The sequence below is a fragment of the Pholcus phalangioides genome, unplaced genomic scaffold (assembly GCF_987345545.1).
Source record: "Pholcus phalangioides strain wild (caught in Gottingen) unplaced genomic scaffold, Ppha-v1.0 ptg000011l_1, whole genome shotgun sequence".
NCBI classification, from domain to species: Eukaryota; Metazoa; Arthropoda; class Arachnida; order Araneae; family Pholcidae; genus Pholcus; species Pholcus phalangioides.
Genome location: NW_028301604.1, coordinates 9,264,722 through 9,280,584, shown reverse-complemented (window position 1 = coordinate 9,280,584; position 15,863 = coordinate 9,264,722). Strand labels below are relative to the sequence as shown.

The following is a 15,863-nucleotide window of genomic DNA, read 5'->3' as shown; positions in this document are numbered from 1 at the left end:
ACACTGGGGCATTTCCTCCCCACAAATCCATATTGGTTGAGATGGCCCTGTAACGCGACAGGGCAACAACTTTCTAATAATTAGAAAACTGAAGAACTTTTTTATTAATTTTTTTCATTTAAACACCGTTTAAAACATTTTTTTTAATTGAAAGTTGTCTTATCTAAAGCCAACGGTTTAGGAAAAGTGTGGCATTCCTGTCGAGTACAAAAAATACAAGATGCAAAAAAACACACTTCCATGATGAGATCACCAAAGATGAAGTTGTGTCGAATAGTGGGAGAAACTTCATCACGAAAACATATCTAGTCTCACTAGATTTCATCATGAACATCTTAACTGAAAGATTCAGGCAGTTTGATGAAACAGCATGCAACTTTGTCTCCCTGGACCCGATTCACTTTTTTGAAGACGACGCACAAGAAAAAATTGCTGTTAGTTTGGCTAAAGAATACGATGATGTCTTAGATAAAGACAAACTGGTGAAGGAATTTCTTTCATTTAGAAACCTCTGCAAAGATATATAGGACGACATAAAAGCATTGAATATTATCAGCACAATGCTAAAATTCATGATTACACATGAAATGAAGGCAATTATATCTAACTCTACAGACTTTATCTAACTTTGCCAATCATCAGCTCTTATGCAGAAAGATCATTCAGCAGGTTAAAAATGATAAAATCTTATTTAAGATCGACCATGGAAGAAGAAAGATTTGCTGGATTGGGTTCAAAAAGTAATTGAGAACTTTTCAAAGATGAAAAAAGATGGAAAACGTTCTGATTATGAATTTTGCTCTTTGCAAAAATTTGCGTCAAAACTAAGAGATCATATAGGTTTTAATCAAACTTTTTCAGCTTCACTTATGAGTGCAAAACTGTTGCATAAATATCTCATGATAAAAACAATATTACATAGTTCTAGAAACCCATAAATATATTTTTTTTCACTGTCATGACAAGTTCAATTTATTAGGGTTTTTCGTTTCGCATATCTTGTAGTTTACACTATATATAAACTATTATTTACATTTTTATTTTCAGTTAAAAAAATTATGTGAAAAATAAACACAAAAACAAAACATAAACAAATGAAGTTTTTATTGAAATTTTAACAAGTTTCTTTGTATACTTAAATTTTTTTTAATTGTGCCTAAATGAGGAACAGAATAAGGCGCCTTATTATATTTCGCTCCCCCACTGACAAAAACCTGGTTACACCACTGGTCATGTGGGCACTGTGAGAGATTCGAATCACATGAGCCTGGGTTTGAATTCTACCGATGGTGCAGTAGTGGGTGGCTAGAGTTGGTTTTCTCTCGTTTTCCAGCTTAAGGCTCGAATGTGAGGTTATCCCTCTGTTGAAAGTCTCACAACAGATATTACACCCAGGGCTGCAACTAAAAATAAAAATGGAAAAATACCTATTTTTTTATGCCGTCTCTATAATTTTGAAGGAACGAAAAGCAAACTTGGTCCAGCATTCAGGGCACCAGATGTCCCTGCTCTTTCCCAGTTTCAGCTCCTGCCTACAACTGTACAAATATTCAAGCATTACACTTAATTCACAATTTGAAGTACAGATAGCAGCACCAACCTTCATGCAAAACACTAGATACACATGGAGATAGTTAGGTATATTAGGTATGAGTTGGATATAGCCATACACACACTTTCAACACAACTCACTTGCCCCTGCAGCTGGGTAAAATGGTAGTAAATTGCCCAATGAAGGTAGATCGGAGTTGCTCTTGGTTTTAAGACTGATGGTACAGATGTATCATATTTTGTCAGATATGTTAAAAGTTCCAGCACAAAACCAATTTAATGTGTGGGATTATAGCTATTTACCTTAAAAAATAACTAGATAAAAAAGAAACTAGATAAACGCTTCTACAAATATTGCTTCATGTGCTAGTTTTTCTCGAATTTTTGAAAAAAACCTCTGCAAAGTAAGTTCTCTGAATGTTTCGTAAAGAAACTAAACAATAGCATTTTTTTTATAAACATTTTATACTGTATCTCATAAAATTCAGAGCGATTCTAGAACATACTAAAAAACAGTTAATGTGCATTAGGGAGGCATGGTTTTCATTTGAATTTCAGTTAAAGAGGTAAATTAATGAATTTTTTTAATAAGTTAAGAAGCAAAAGCTTAAAAAAAATGAGAACATTATAATATCATATTTTTAGATTTTAACGTCATATATATTTTTTTTGTCATAAATGCTAGCATATTTTTAAGAATTTTAGGTAATAAAAGATCTGAAAATCCTAGTTATATTTCTTTTATGAAGTACAAGTGTCATTCTTATTGCATATTAAATTTTAATGTTATTTTTTTACAAGTAGGCTTTTTTGGATAAAATAAAGTTTATTTGTGTAAACTTAAGTTTTGTATGAAAATAACAAAGATTATCACTAAACTGCATCAGATGTATTTTTGCAAATACATTACTTCACCTGAGAGTTAGAAAAATTACAAAAAAATATGGGAAAGAACTAATTTGTCTGAACAAAGAGAAGTCAGTTAATTGCTTAGAAATTTGACTAAGAAAAATTAACTTTGGCTTAAAAATAAAATTCCAAAAAAGTTTATTTTAAAGTATGATTCATATATCACATGTTGTCTATGCCGGCTATCATATTTGATAAGTATGGAAGGATTATTCACTAAATTTGATTTTCAATTTGTTAATGATCAATTTTCAGCTAAAAAACAGCAATATGAACCATTAATCTGTCGGAAGCAACGAGATGCATCTTATTCAATGGACAATATTCATGAATATCACAGAATGGCAGATAGCAAGCAAGAAATCTTAACAAATTTGAAAGTAAGACATTAGTGTTAAAAAATTTTTATTGTGTTATTATTTTAAAGCGTAATTACAGTGGAGTTTTTCCTATTAAAAAGAAACTTGTTTGTACTCATGGAAACCTAAATATTGCTTAAGGTAGTTATTCATGCAGAATTCAAATCGACCAAACTAGTAACTGACTAAATTTGGGTTTTAAAATACTGTTTAATACATAATAAATGCTACAGTAACAAAGTATGATGTGATTTTATATCTATTGGAATATTTGTTTATATAATGCTAATTTCCTAATTGAATGTTTTGTCAGTCTGCTATCGGGAATTACTTTAAAAAACTATAATTAACATAGTATTGCCATTTGCTTATATGTCAAGTACTCTTATGCTATTTCTTTCAAGACTTTTTAAAAAAATAAATATGTAATTTTAAATTTTTTGTGAGGGTTTTATTGTTTGTTGTGCTTATTGGTTTTTATCTGTAAGCAAGCAGATAATGCATTGAATCCAGAATGTTTTCTAAAAGAAAGAACAATACTGTACATCAGAGGTTTCGGTCTACTCTAATTCTCTGGGTTTGAGATTTTGCCAACAATATCAAGGTCTATATATAGGTCTTTTTTTGTCAATACTCTATTTTACTCATGATCTCGCAAAAATTTTGATAATTTGTGAACAGGTGAATCAATCCCATATGATTTTCACAAAGATGCATATGTGATCTAATGGGAACAAAGCAAATTCATGCTCTATATATGCTGGATTTGCATGCAGGTAGATAGCCTTAAAGTACTGTTATTTCTGGTATATAACCCTGAAGGAAAGAAAATGCTTACAAAAACTGGAAAATTCTATATTTTTTGTACATTAAAGTAGTAAAACTATTAACCAAAGTTACAAAAGCATGCAGTTATGGAAAAGAGTGGGAAGTATAAAACAGTCATGGGGGGAAACTTTTTCCTGTTCAATTGCTTTTAATGCACTTTTCTACTCTTCAACAATAACACACAGGTAAAAACCTGTATTTAACCAATCTGTGTCGATCTCCTATCAAAAAATTGTGACTATAGTTTAAACTATGTTGGTGAATACCGCCCTTAGTGATCCAATTGTTTTTGCATTTTTTGGGTTTAATTTTAACTTGTTTTATCTAGAGATTAGAATTTATGTTATAATATCTGAAAATCATATGTATTTATTTTCTAGACATCTTTCCTCTAGAACACCAACTAAATTTATATTTGCAATAAAATCTTTGAATTTATTATAATTTATTATATTTATTTGTTTGTTTTGATCATTATTTCCTTCTGGTTTCCTTTGTAAGAAATTTATAAACCCTATTACTGGATAATGATCTATTATTTGAGTTTAGTATACCAGAAATTTTAATGTAGTGCCTATTTGAGTTCTGTAAGAAACATGGTCTAGGCATGTTTTAGATTCATTAATTTCTCTTGTATTGCTATTATGAAGGGGTACAAATCCATTTAATGCCATTATATCAAGGTGTTTGAAGTTTTGTTATCTAGATTATGTAAATTTATGTTAATATCCCCGACTATTTCTAATTGCATTGCTGTATTTTTGAAATTTTATGACATCCATATTCGTGTTTATATGTATTGGTATAACACCACTGAGGATGAACAAGATGTCACCACGATGAATAAAACTTTAACCACTACCGTAAAAGAAGTAGCAAAAGAAGTCGCTGGAGAAAAAGAAATCAAACTGGTGAAGAAAATAACAGAAGAACAAAGAAACTTATGAAATGAAAAACTTATGAGAATTTCAGATTAAGAAGAATGACCCTAAATCAAAAGTGGAATATGCAGAACTTTGCAAGACAGTGCGAAAGCGGATTACAGAAGATGTCAGGAAGTTTAATTGCGATATTGTAAAGAAAGCATTGGAAGATAATAGGAGCTTAAAATCAGCGAAACGAAAACTGTGTGTTAAGAGAAAGGAAATTTTTGCACAAAAAAGAAAAGATGGAACCATCACAAAATATGGAAATGAAATCATTAGTATTGTTGAGGAATTTTATAATACTCTATACAAACAAAAAACTAGAATCCAGAAAAACTCAGAGTGAACTCGCCGAAGAATATGGAGTTGCACGGAACCCATTTCAGCATTTGCTAAAAATGAGCGGAATTTTTTTTCAGCATTTCAATCTTCTTATGAACCTAGCAGAAAATGCATAAGAAATCAGAATTCAGCGATGTACAGGAAGCAACTCTTTTGTGGTTCAAATCCTCAATCTCACTATCAGGATCAATAATTCAAGAGAAAGAAAAAGATTCCAAAAAAGTCTCAATCAAGAAAATTAGGAATTATCCTAAGTATGAAAACTTTTTACAGAAAATTACAGACCAAAAAATTTGTGAATTTGTGGATGTTAGAGTAGATGCAAAAATTTCTGTTTCAGATGCAGTTGAAATGATTGATTCTGCATGGAACTCAGCACGAGTACCGCAATTTGAAACTGCTTCCGTCATGTTGGTTTTTGTTCTGAGTCTTTGGAAAACGATTATTTCTCCGAACATTCCTCCCAGATTAAGTGTGAAAAAAGCATAAATAGCACCATGGGTGATTGTATCGATGATAAATTTGTGAGTATTGACTCTGATCTTGTAACTTCAGGACTTTTAGAAGACGATAGAGAGTATTCTAGAATCAATCACCCAAAAAAAGCAAGTGCTTCATGTTTCGAAGAAATAGAATATATATATATATATATATCACTCTCTCACTCACAGAAAGTTCAGATGAAGAATTATCTGCACCATCTCTCCATGATGCACTAGATGTGATATATCACTTTCTACACCATCAGGAAAAAGCTGAACAATCACGGTATAAACTGAATAGTATAGAAAAATTTTTGTTTTCTGTTTGGAAAGAAAAACATGCAAATTTTTTTTATACGTTTTGATTCTATTTTGAAACAACACCGAATTAAAACTAATGAGAATTAGCATTTTATTTAATACAATTGTTAGGATGTATATAATTACGTACACAAAAACGATAGGACAAAAATTCAGAGTGAAACCCCGCTAACTCAACATCCTCTTAAGTCGAAATGTTTGTCAATACTTTTGGGGTGTCGAGTTACCGAGAGTTTACTGTACATAATTCTTCAGCTGAGACAAATTTTGAATGGTTTTTCTTTACAGATTTGATTTTGTTATTTATATACATTATTACTCCCCCGATCTATTATAAGTTCTAAAGTTTACATAACAATGGTGGCCATTTGTATCTTCAAAGCCTGCCAGGGAAACCAAACATATCTGCTCGTGTTGCTAAAGCAATACCAATCATTTGAATGGTATTGCTCAACAATACCAATCACCATTTCAACATAGCTCAAATATTGCACTCTGAAAGCGCTTTTTTTAAAATTAAAATTTTTGAAGACATCCGTGGGACCATGGCCCCCACATACGAGGGGGGAGCTGACAGGGCTCTAGTCCTGGGGCCCAGGATGATTATAATCATTTTTTGCTTTTTCACGCTATAAATTAACAACAAAAGGGGCCCATTAAAAACCTGACCGAGGGGCCCGCAAAAGAACCCAGCCTAGGGGCCCCGCTACAAGATGTGGGGGCCATGCGTGGGACCCTTTCCTTGTAAGAAGTTGCATTGCTGTAGCTCTTTTTGTTTGCAATTCATTTCAGGTCCAAGGGACTTTCCCATACACCCTATATGTCCATTAAGCATGAGAATAAAATGAGCATCATAGAATCTCAATACTACAACGGTGGTCACAGCAATACACTTGAGACAGTACATTTTATCACTGATTTCAGATGGATCTCAACCCTTTGAAGTGGCATTAACAAGATATCTCGCCTCCTTATTTTGGCATTGGCAAGCCCAAATATTTTGTAAAGTTAATCCCTGTCTCAGTGGAACACTTTTCCCTATACCAATGGTTCACGAACTTGTCAACCACGGCTCCCTTCCCTAATTCATGATTCATCAGCAGCTCTTCAGGATAGGTTAATAGATATTTTCCCGTATAAAAGAACTTCTTCAGAGCATAAATTAGGTGCACAAATCAATATCTCAAGCTCGCCACGCATAGGCGGAGATAGACTTGGAAGTCTGGGGGTGCCACGATGATAATGATGTCAATTCATATATACATTTATACATTAGATCAGTCGACTCCACCTTTGATGCTGGGGGGGGGGCAATGCCCCCCACACCCCTCCGTATCTCCGCCCATGTCGCCATGGCACTCCACATAAAGGTTGGCGATGCCCCTAAAAACAGTGATGCACACTTTGAAAAACTGCTCTATACCCATTACTTTTCATTACTTTATATACTCATTTACTGCTGAAAATCATAAGGAAGCTTACTGCCGTTTAAAGGGTTAAAAGGCATCAATCAATAGTTTCACCAATGTAGTTGAAAGTACAAAAAAAAGTCGCTGAGAAAATAAAACTTGTAAAATAAGACAAAAAATAATAATAAATGCAATAATGGCATAGCTTTGTTATCTGAAGTTTATACCTCAAAAAAAAAAAAATCGGACCACAGAATTATTTATTTCAGTGCTATTATCAAAATTAAAACTCAAAGCTCAACATAAGTTTATACAAACAAATACAGACGTAGAAACATGTATTAAAAAAACCATCCTAGTGAAATGAGATACTGTATATTGAGATTCAAAAAGGAAGGAGAAATGGTTCAACGTTTGTTTTTCTCTTTTTCACGACTTCTGGCATTGTGAGGGATAATTTGTGAAAAAAAATGCATAAGTGACTTCAAATATAAAAATAAAATATACACAACGTTTTAATTATCACCATGAAGTTATCTCTAAAACAGTGTTTCTCAACCGCCGGGCCACGGCCCGGTACCATACTGTGACATCAATTGTACTGGGCCACGAGAATATATTCATTACCCTTTCATTTTTCAAAGCGTTTCCATGAATAACTAATTGGTTTATTTCACTATTATGGTACATATTATTTAAATTTTTCAGCCTAAAAATCATACAAAGGGAAAGATTAAAAACCCTCCTAGAGTTCCAAAACCAAGGCTTCCAGCCGCCATTGTAAATTATAAGAATTTAGAAGATCCCTCTTCCTCTGAAAATCCTTATTGCACTGAAAAACCTTCGTTTCGCTGCAAGGCCTAAAAGAAGGTAAACATGTCTCTGGTCCTCCCCTCCCCCTCAAAACTAGTATTTTTAATTTTTTAATTTTTTTATTTTGGAGTATTCGTCTTCATGAGACCCAAACAATACAGCAGGGGTGGGAAATGTTTTTCCATACTTTCTCAGTCCCTTTTTCCCGAAAATATCCTACTGCTTCAGGGCTCTCTGTTGACATCCAGATGACCCTGTTGTTTGCGTGTTCACGCTTTGCCATTGTCGGCACCACAGAAAATGACCTGAAGACAATAATGCCATGAGAAAACTGTATCCCACGTTCCTCTGAGACTGAAAAAACATCTGTGCCACTTGCCAATCTGCATAACTTCAAAGGAGAATAAGTTTCTTTTTTTTCCTCTGAACCAAATATTTTTATAGGGAGAGGAAAAAATCGGTTTGCAGACCCATTCAACATATGCGTTCAATTAACAATATTGAAGCTGTCTGCCCTTTTTTTTTCAGTGAAAAGAGAGCCGCTGATAGCATACAATTAGTGTGCGGCTAAAATTCCCTGGCTGTTTTCTTGAATAGATATACCTACCACATAAGGGGGAAAAAAATCGTTTCTGCTGTACAGCAATACAAATTCCTATGCTGGACTCAAGGCCGCAACTAGATGCTTGGTCATCTGGGGCAAGCGTGCATTTTGACGCCTCCTGGTAATGTTGAAGGCAAAGTTTCAGAATGAAATTTTCGCCCCCTCGGGTCTAGCGCCTAACCCGCACTAACCCGTCTGCTCCCCCCTAGTTGTGGCCCTGGCTGGACTTCCTTTGGTGTGTAATTTTTTTTCCCGCTCAAAATGTCTGTCGGATCACAAGCTGCATGTAGAGAATCAAACCATTCCTTGCCGTTCATGTAAGATTGAACTATTTATGTCAGATAGTAGTAATCACAAATTTACTCTATTGGAATAATGAAACGCTCCTATGTGAGCAAAAAAAAAAAAAAAAAAAGCTTAAGATTTGTTTTTTTTGAAAGTTCAAAGGATTTTATAGTGACATATTGGTGAACTATATTCTACCCCACGTAAGTTAGCTTTTATTTAAATTACATTTTTTTTTCTTTCTTTCTTTTGTGTAATTAACTGTAGAAAAATCATCCGCTGTCGTTTAAAACTGGGAATGTTGCCAATAACTTTCAAGTTCAACTCTTAAATTCAGTATAAAATTGTTGTGCAGATGTCGACGCCTTATTTCCCTATGGTCAAGTTTGGCATTTGACCCCACAAGGGTAGGGCCGACATGGGAACAGCCCTGGGGCTTAGGACAATTACCATAATTTTTTGGGGTTTTTTCAAGCTGTAAATTAACTACAGAAGGGCCAGTGAAAAGTTTTGCTTGGATGGGGGTAAAAGTCAGTTGAGGCCCCGGATACAAAAGTAAATACTGGACCCCTTAAATTAGAAAAAGTGTAACATTTGGGTTTTACGTGGCCCCCAGGGTGTGCGCTTGGTGCTCCCGCATTTGAATCCGCCTCTGTTTGGGGCTGCTAAAAATCTCAGCCAACGGGATGTGAGGTCACAGCCCAGCCAACAAAATTTAAACAACAGATATTTACTGACTAGCCAAGCATCTCTTCACCTTAGTCTCAGCACCCCATCCCCCGATTCTTGCTTTGCCCTCAGTGGAAAAAACTGTTGAGGCTGTCAAAGAGAAATGAGGAAAAGTGATTTCTGCTTGAAAGTGAGAGCTGCTCTTAGGAATGTGCGTAAGTAGTGGTCACACTGGGCACCGTGCTTTGTGGGCCCCCGCACTCACGGTAAACTATTGGAGACTTTCATGAATTCTGAAATTACTTCTTGCATTAATTCTGAATTTTCATCAATTGTGGAATTATTTCTTTCAACAATTCTGGAATTTCCCCCCCTGTAAATTCTGAATTTTTATTGGTGCAGGAATTTTTGTTTCAGTTATTTTTGATTCATCAAGTCAAAAATTTTTAGCAGTTTCAGGATTTTATTTTCTCTCATTAGTTTAAAATTACCTTCAGTGCTGAATTTTTGTCAGTTTTTGTGTTAATTTATTGAATTGTGTATTTAAAATTTTTTGTATGGATATTTTAGAGCATTCTTGTATATTTTGAAATAATGGAAGCCGATTCCTTCCCCCCCCCCCCAATATATAAAATCGGGCAAATATTTTTCGTGTCTGAAACTATTGATACTCACCGGCCCCTTAGATAAGGGTGAGAGTGCTGTCAAAAAGAATTGTTTCACCCAGGCACAGTTCAGGGTTCCAAGAGAAGAGGAGCCTCACAAAAATTAGATCTGGTTGAAACTTTCGATAATTTGCCTAATAGGACCTCAGAAAAATCACTTGGCCTGGGGCCCATCAAAGATCCTAGCGCAGGCAGTGTTGGAGGATGTGTGGGGCCTCTTATACACTTAGATGTTATGTCAGGGGTTCTCTCAAACTTTTTCCACCCGCAGCATTTTTTTTCCTAATCAACGCTTATCCCCGGCTCCTCAGAGCAGTGTTTAACAGTTGCTTCAGAAAACCGTTTGCCGAGTGCTGCGGCACACAGTTCGAGAACCCCTGCATTATGTATTTGTACTTTCTGTTTTCAATTTAAGCTTCCCTAATACAATGAAACACTATACTCAAGTGACCAGCAATGTTACTGTGGGGTGATGGTTGTCAATTTAAATTATCGGAGAACTTGAAATGTGAATTCAACTAAATCATCACCAATCCAATCATTGATTAAAAACTGTAAAATACATACGATAGAATTATTCGATTTCAGAATATGCATTAGCATGGTTTCAAAAGAATTGATGATAAAAACCATCATTGATTGATGATTAAACGCATTTTCCACCACTATATCAGTTTATAATAGAATTTCACAGTTTTATGTGAATATTATGAGGGGGACACTGTGTATCTATCCCAGAGACATTTTGAATTCCTTACCTTCAAAAACATTTTAAATTAACAGAAATTGAAAAATATAGCACGTAAAGGTATTTTCTTTCAATACTGTAATTTATTCCAAAAAATAATTTTAATTTTTGATTGTCTTAAACAGGCTGTCTTTAGAGCATCATGGAAAGCCAAGCAATTTTTCTGAGATCCCACCTGGAAATTCTCGAAAATTTAAACTGGTTCTCATTTTTGTGAGGCCTGCATTCCCTTGAGGCCCCTGGGATGTGCCCAGATGGGCCCATGTATTAAGATGGCACTGGTCTTGGGGCAGACACGGGACCCCTATACCCCTTCCTGCATAGGTTTGTTATATTTTACTGAAGTAAAAATCTTACCACTACTACAAAAGTAGGTTGAAAACCAGGTTTTCATTGGATTTCTAAGAAATTCACAGATGACGTGAAGCTAATGGGGAGTAGTCGAGAATCAAAGCAATAGTGATTTGCTCCAGATCAACTTAAACAGGACAGGAGCATGGGCAAATAAATTGAGCATAACGTTTAGCATTGACAGTTGCGTGGTTGCTCATTTTGGATGAACAACCCACATTTCTTTTACGATAGTTTCACTATCCCGGATGCAACTAGTGTCACCAATTTGGGAATTCTCATTGACAAACAGCTTAGGTTTTCTGAACATGGTTCACTGGTGGTCAAAAAATTGAATAGAAAGCTTGGTCTCATTTTCAAAAAAGGTCTCCTAAAGTCATTCTTCCGCTTTTCCGAGGCTTAGTTCGTCCTGGACTGGAGTATGCTGTAAGGTTTTGGAGACCATACCTACAGAGGGACATAGACTTGGTTGAAAGGGTGCAGAGAAGAGCTACGCATGTCCTTATTGGCACACGGAGTCTGAGTTATGAAGACAGACTTTATTTTTTGAATATGTTTACATTGGATGAACGCAGGTGTCTGGGAGATATGATCGAAGTGTTCAAAATTTTCAATGGGATGATTAGGATGGACCACATGAATTATGAATATGCCGTCAATCAACTTCTTTGACAATGGACACCGGCATCGATAGGTAAGAGACAATTCTAGGTTATGATGTTGGACACCAGTATCGATTGGTAAGGGATAATTCTAGGTTATGGTGTTGCAGGGAATTTTTCTCTAATAGAGTTGTTAATAAATGGAAGAGCTTATATATATACCCTCTGGGGTAAGTAAATTCTAACATAATTGACACATTTAAAAAGAAATATGATAAATATGTTGGTGTAAATTGAGAAGCTATCCATACTTATAATAAAGACAACCATAAATATTTTTATGGGTATTGTATAATATTTTATCATATACATATAGTTTTTAGTTTTTATAATTGCATTTTTAATTTTTTCACTGTATTTCGAAAATGTATGACATCCATGTTTGTGTTTGGCATCTTTTTCTCAGCCACCTGGTTGGGCATTTTGCATGTTTTGTCCTTGTATTTGTATTAGTGTATTAATTACAATTGATGAGATTAACAGAATGTTTATATGATTTTTTCTAAAATTTAATATTTGATATGAAATATTATTATGCCAAAATATGTGAACTCAATTTACTTCATTATTCAAATATCTAAAATACAGAGCGTAACTGCTGACATTAATACCAAAGAAGCTGAAGAAATTTGTCAAGAGGTTATGGAGTTTGTTTTAACTGACTCTTGCATTGATTTAACAATTTTGAAGAAAGTGATTATATGTCAGGTGATTATTTTTTATATTAAATCTGTGACTTTTTGTATGTATGCAAACAAATGAACATGATGTAATGGAAATAAGGTTTTCAGTTTTCATATGCTGTTGTTTGTTATATATGTTATATATTGTTATATATGCAACATATTGTTTTCAATGTTCAACTGCTGAAATGGGTGGAGGCCTTCCTTATTAACCATAGCCAGTTTGTCTCGTACAAGAGCCAGAACTCTCCTTTTCTTCATGTCAAATCTGGCACACCCCAGGTCTCGGTCCTCTCGCCTTTATTATTTTTAATTTACATAAATGATCTACCCGACTCCATAAACTGCCTCATTAGACTCTTCGCCGATGACTGTGTCATCTATAAAACAGTGTCCAATCTTTCTGACCAAGAATCTCCCCAACACAACCTTAATATTATTTCCAAATGGTGCTCAACCTGGGAATTACCCCTCAATTTCTCAAAAACTGTTTTTATGAAAGTGACCCGTAAAACAATCCCTCACGAATTCCCCTATTCTATAAACGACTCTTTGATCTCTGAGGTTTCCCAATATAAATACCTGGGCATTATAATCTCTTCCGATCTCCGCTGGAACCTTCACGTTGATTATATCTTTAATAAATGTCTCCAAAAACTGTTTTTCCTTCGCCGTAACCTAAAATACTCCACTCGTCATGTTCGTCACTTGTGCTATCAAACATATATTCTCCCTGCCCTCTCCTATGCCTGTGAAGCCTGGGATCCCCACACCCAAACCAACATGGACAAATTAGAATCTATCCAAAATAAGTCCACTCGTTTCATTTTCAACTGTTGGTCTTCACATGTCTCTATAACGGAACTCAAGCGACAACTCAATATCCAACCGCTCTCCTCTCTTCGACTTATCTCTCGTTTAACTTTTCTTTACAAACTCCTCCATGGGGTTTTTAATATTGACACATCCAATATTCTAATCCAACCTTCACATTTCTCTGTTAGACTCAATCATTCCAAAAAATTACAGCCCATCTTTGCCTCTTCAGATTGTCACAAATTTAGCTTTTTCCCTAGAACTATTATCGACTGGAACAAGCTACCATCAAATATTGTAGATTGCCCTATGATTTCTGAATTTTCTCGTACCATCAATCGACACTTTTGCCATATATAATTCCGCATCCTCTTGTGTAGGCCTCGGCCAAACAATATTGTATAAATAAATAAAATAAATAAAATATATTTAAATTCGTAGTGCAATTATGATGCATTTTATATCAATTACTGATCCAATATTAATTACTGATCCAATATTAATTACTGATTACCTGGAGCAAAATGAAATAAATTGATACACTAAATAACTGTACTCATTAGTTGTTATCTTTTTTGATTCATAAAAGGGAGAAGTCAGCATGACTATTCTTTCCCTTTTGGAATGTACAGATAATACTGGAGAAGGAATTTTCAGTGTTAGTGAAATGAATTGGCCTCCTAATGCATATTGAGATCAGAGACATATGCGGGGGCATCAGGGGCTCATACTTTCCCCAGATGATCAAAAAATTTATTTTTTTGATGTGAAAAGATATTTTTTTTCAAATTAAAATTTTGGATGAAAGTACCTTTATATGTTATTGTAATCAATTTCTGTTAATTTCACTGCTATTTGAAAGCTAATAACTCAAAATTTCTCTTCAAAAAATTCATTGCGACCCACCTTCTAAGTCATATATGCTCGGCCCATGGACCAAATGTGCCCTCAGGGTTGGCTCGCCACTTCCAACCTAATTTTGTAAAAATTAACGAAACCGCACATTTACAGATCTGTTATGTGACCCATGGCATAATTCCAGAGTATTTAAGCTCATTTAGAGATCTCTTAAATGACATGTGACACAGTTTTAGAGCACTTGAGTGGCCTGCCATGCAGCTTTGCATCATTCAAGTTACCCACAACACATTTCCAAATTATTTAAGTGATCCTTGGCACAGTTCCACTGCACTTGGGTAGCCCGTGACACATTTCTAGAGCACTTAAGTGGCCCAGATAAATTTCCAGATCACTTGAAGGATCCACGGAACATTTAGAGATCACTAGGTGCCCACAAACTATCGAAAGGTTTTTCTAATTCTTGGAAAGCTCAGTAAAGATGCCATTAAGTATATTATATTAAATATTTTTATATGGGCGCGGTAGCCCAGGTCGATAAGATACTCGCCTAAAGTACCAAAGGATGTTTAGAGGTGTTGCAAGTTCAATACCCGGTTCATCCTTGTCAGAAAACTTTCCTGATATAGGGGTACAACAAAAATGGTGACATGACCACAGAAAAAATTGCTATCGCAGGGAGCCCCCATCAAGGGATTAGCACACCAACCTCTCGATGAGTATAAAAAACAACCCTGCCGTTCGGAATCAGCAATAAATTGTAGGTCCCGGTCTAATTAGCCCTCGTGTGAAGAAAATGACTGTGGTGCGACCAAAATGATCATATTTTTTATAAAGGGAGTTTGATGATTTAAGCATCATTCAAATTCCCCTCTCCCTTGTCATCAGAAGTCAGCAAACTTGAAACCCTTACCCCTCCATCAATACTGACATAATACTTCAATGACTCCTTACGTTTTAAGCATTTAACGTCTGTTCAGATTGGAACACATTAAAACGTGAACTTGAAACCATCAGAGCAATTGTGAAAGACAGGGCTCAACACCAAGATCGGTGATGAAATAAGTAGAATATTCTTGAAACAAGCACGAGGAAACACTTTAGTAAACATTAAAGAGAGATCATATAGCATTATATTCGGGCCTTCAAAAATATATTACTAATTAACAATAAATCAACACCACTGATTGCAACACCATTTCTTAGATTCATTACAAGTGGGAATTATAAGAAATGTCAAATAGACTAATCGGGTAGCTAATTTCACAAGTGTGCAATCAGGGTGCTGAATTAGTCTTACATGCAGGCTCTTGCTTCATTCTGAACGCAACATTTGAAGTGAACAGATGTATATTATTCTGCTGAGCAACTAAGAGTTAAGATTTGGTATCCAACCCAAGTGGGGTCCTCGATCAGTGTGTGATTAGGGGTTAAATATCTTTTCCTCTGAAGTTGACACCCACTATGTGTATAAATGCATTAAAAGTTGTATTTTTCATGTATTTACCTTATTTGTTGATGATTTCTTAATAAAACCTTATATACACGAGTGATCATCAAGGAGTCTTTAGAGTATGTACTA

General features: G+C 34.9%; 1 protein-coding gene across 1 annotated transcript in view; it reads left to right on the top strand.

Moving 5' to 3' along the window:
• HERC2 (E3 ubiquitin-protein ligase HERC2) overlaps positions 1–15,863 on the top strand; it is a 645,607-nt gene that overhangs the window by 226,603 nt on the left and 403,141 nt on the right. Inside the window, exons 30-31 of the mRNA XM_089238586.1 lie at positions 2,716–2,840; positions 12,513–12,632. Coding sequence (XP_089094712.1) covers positions 2,716–2,840; positions 12,513–12,632 — 245 coding nt within the window. The remainder of the gene's footprint in view (positions 1–2,715; positions 2,841–12,512; positions 12,633–15,863) is intronic.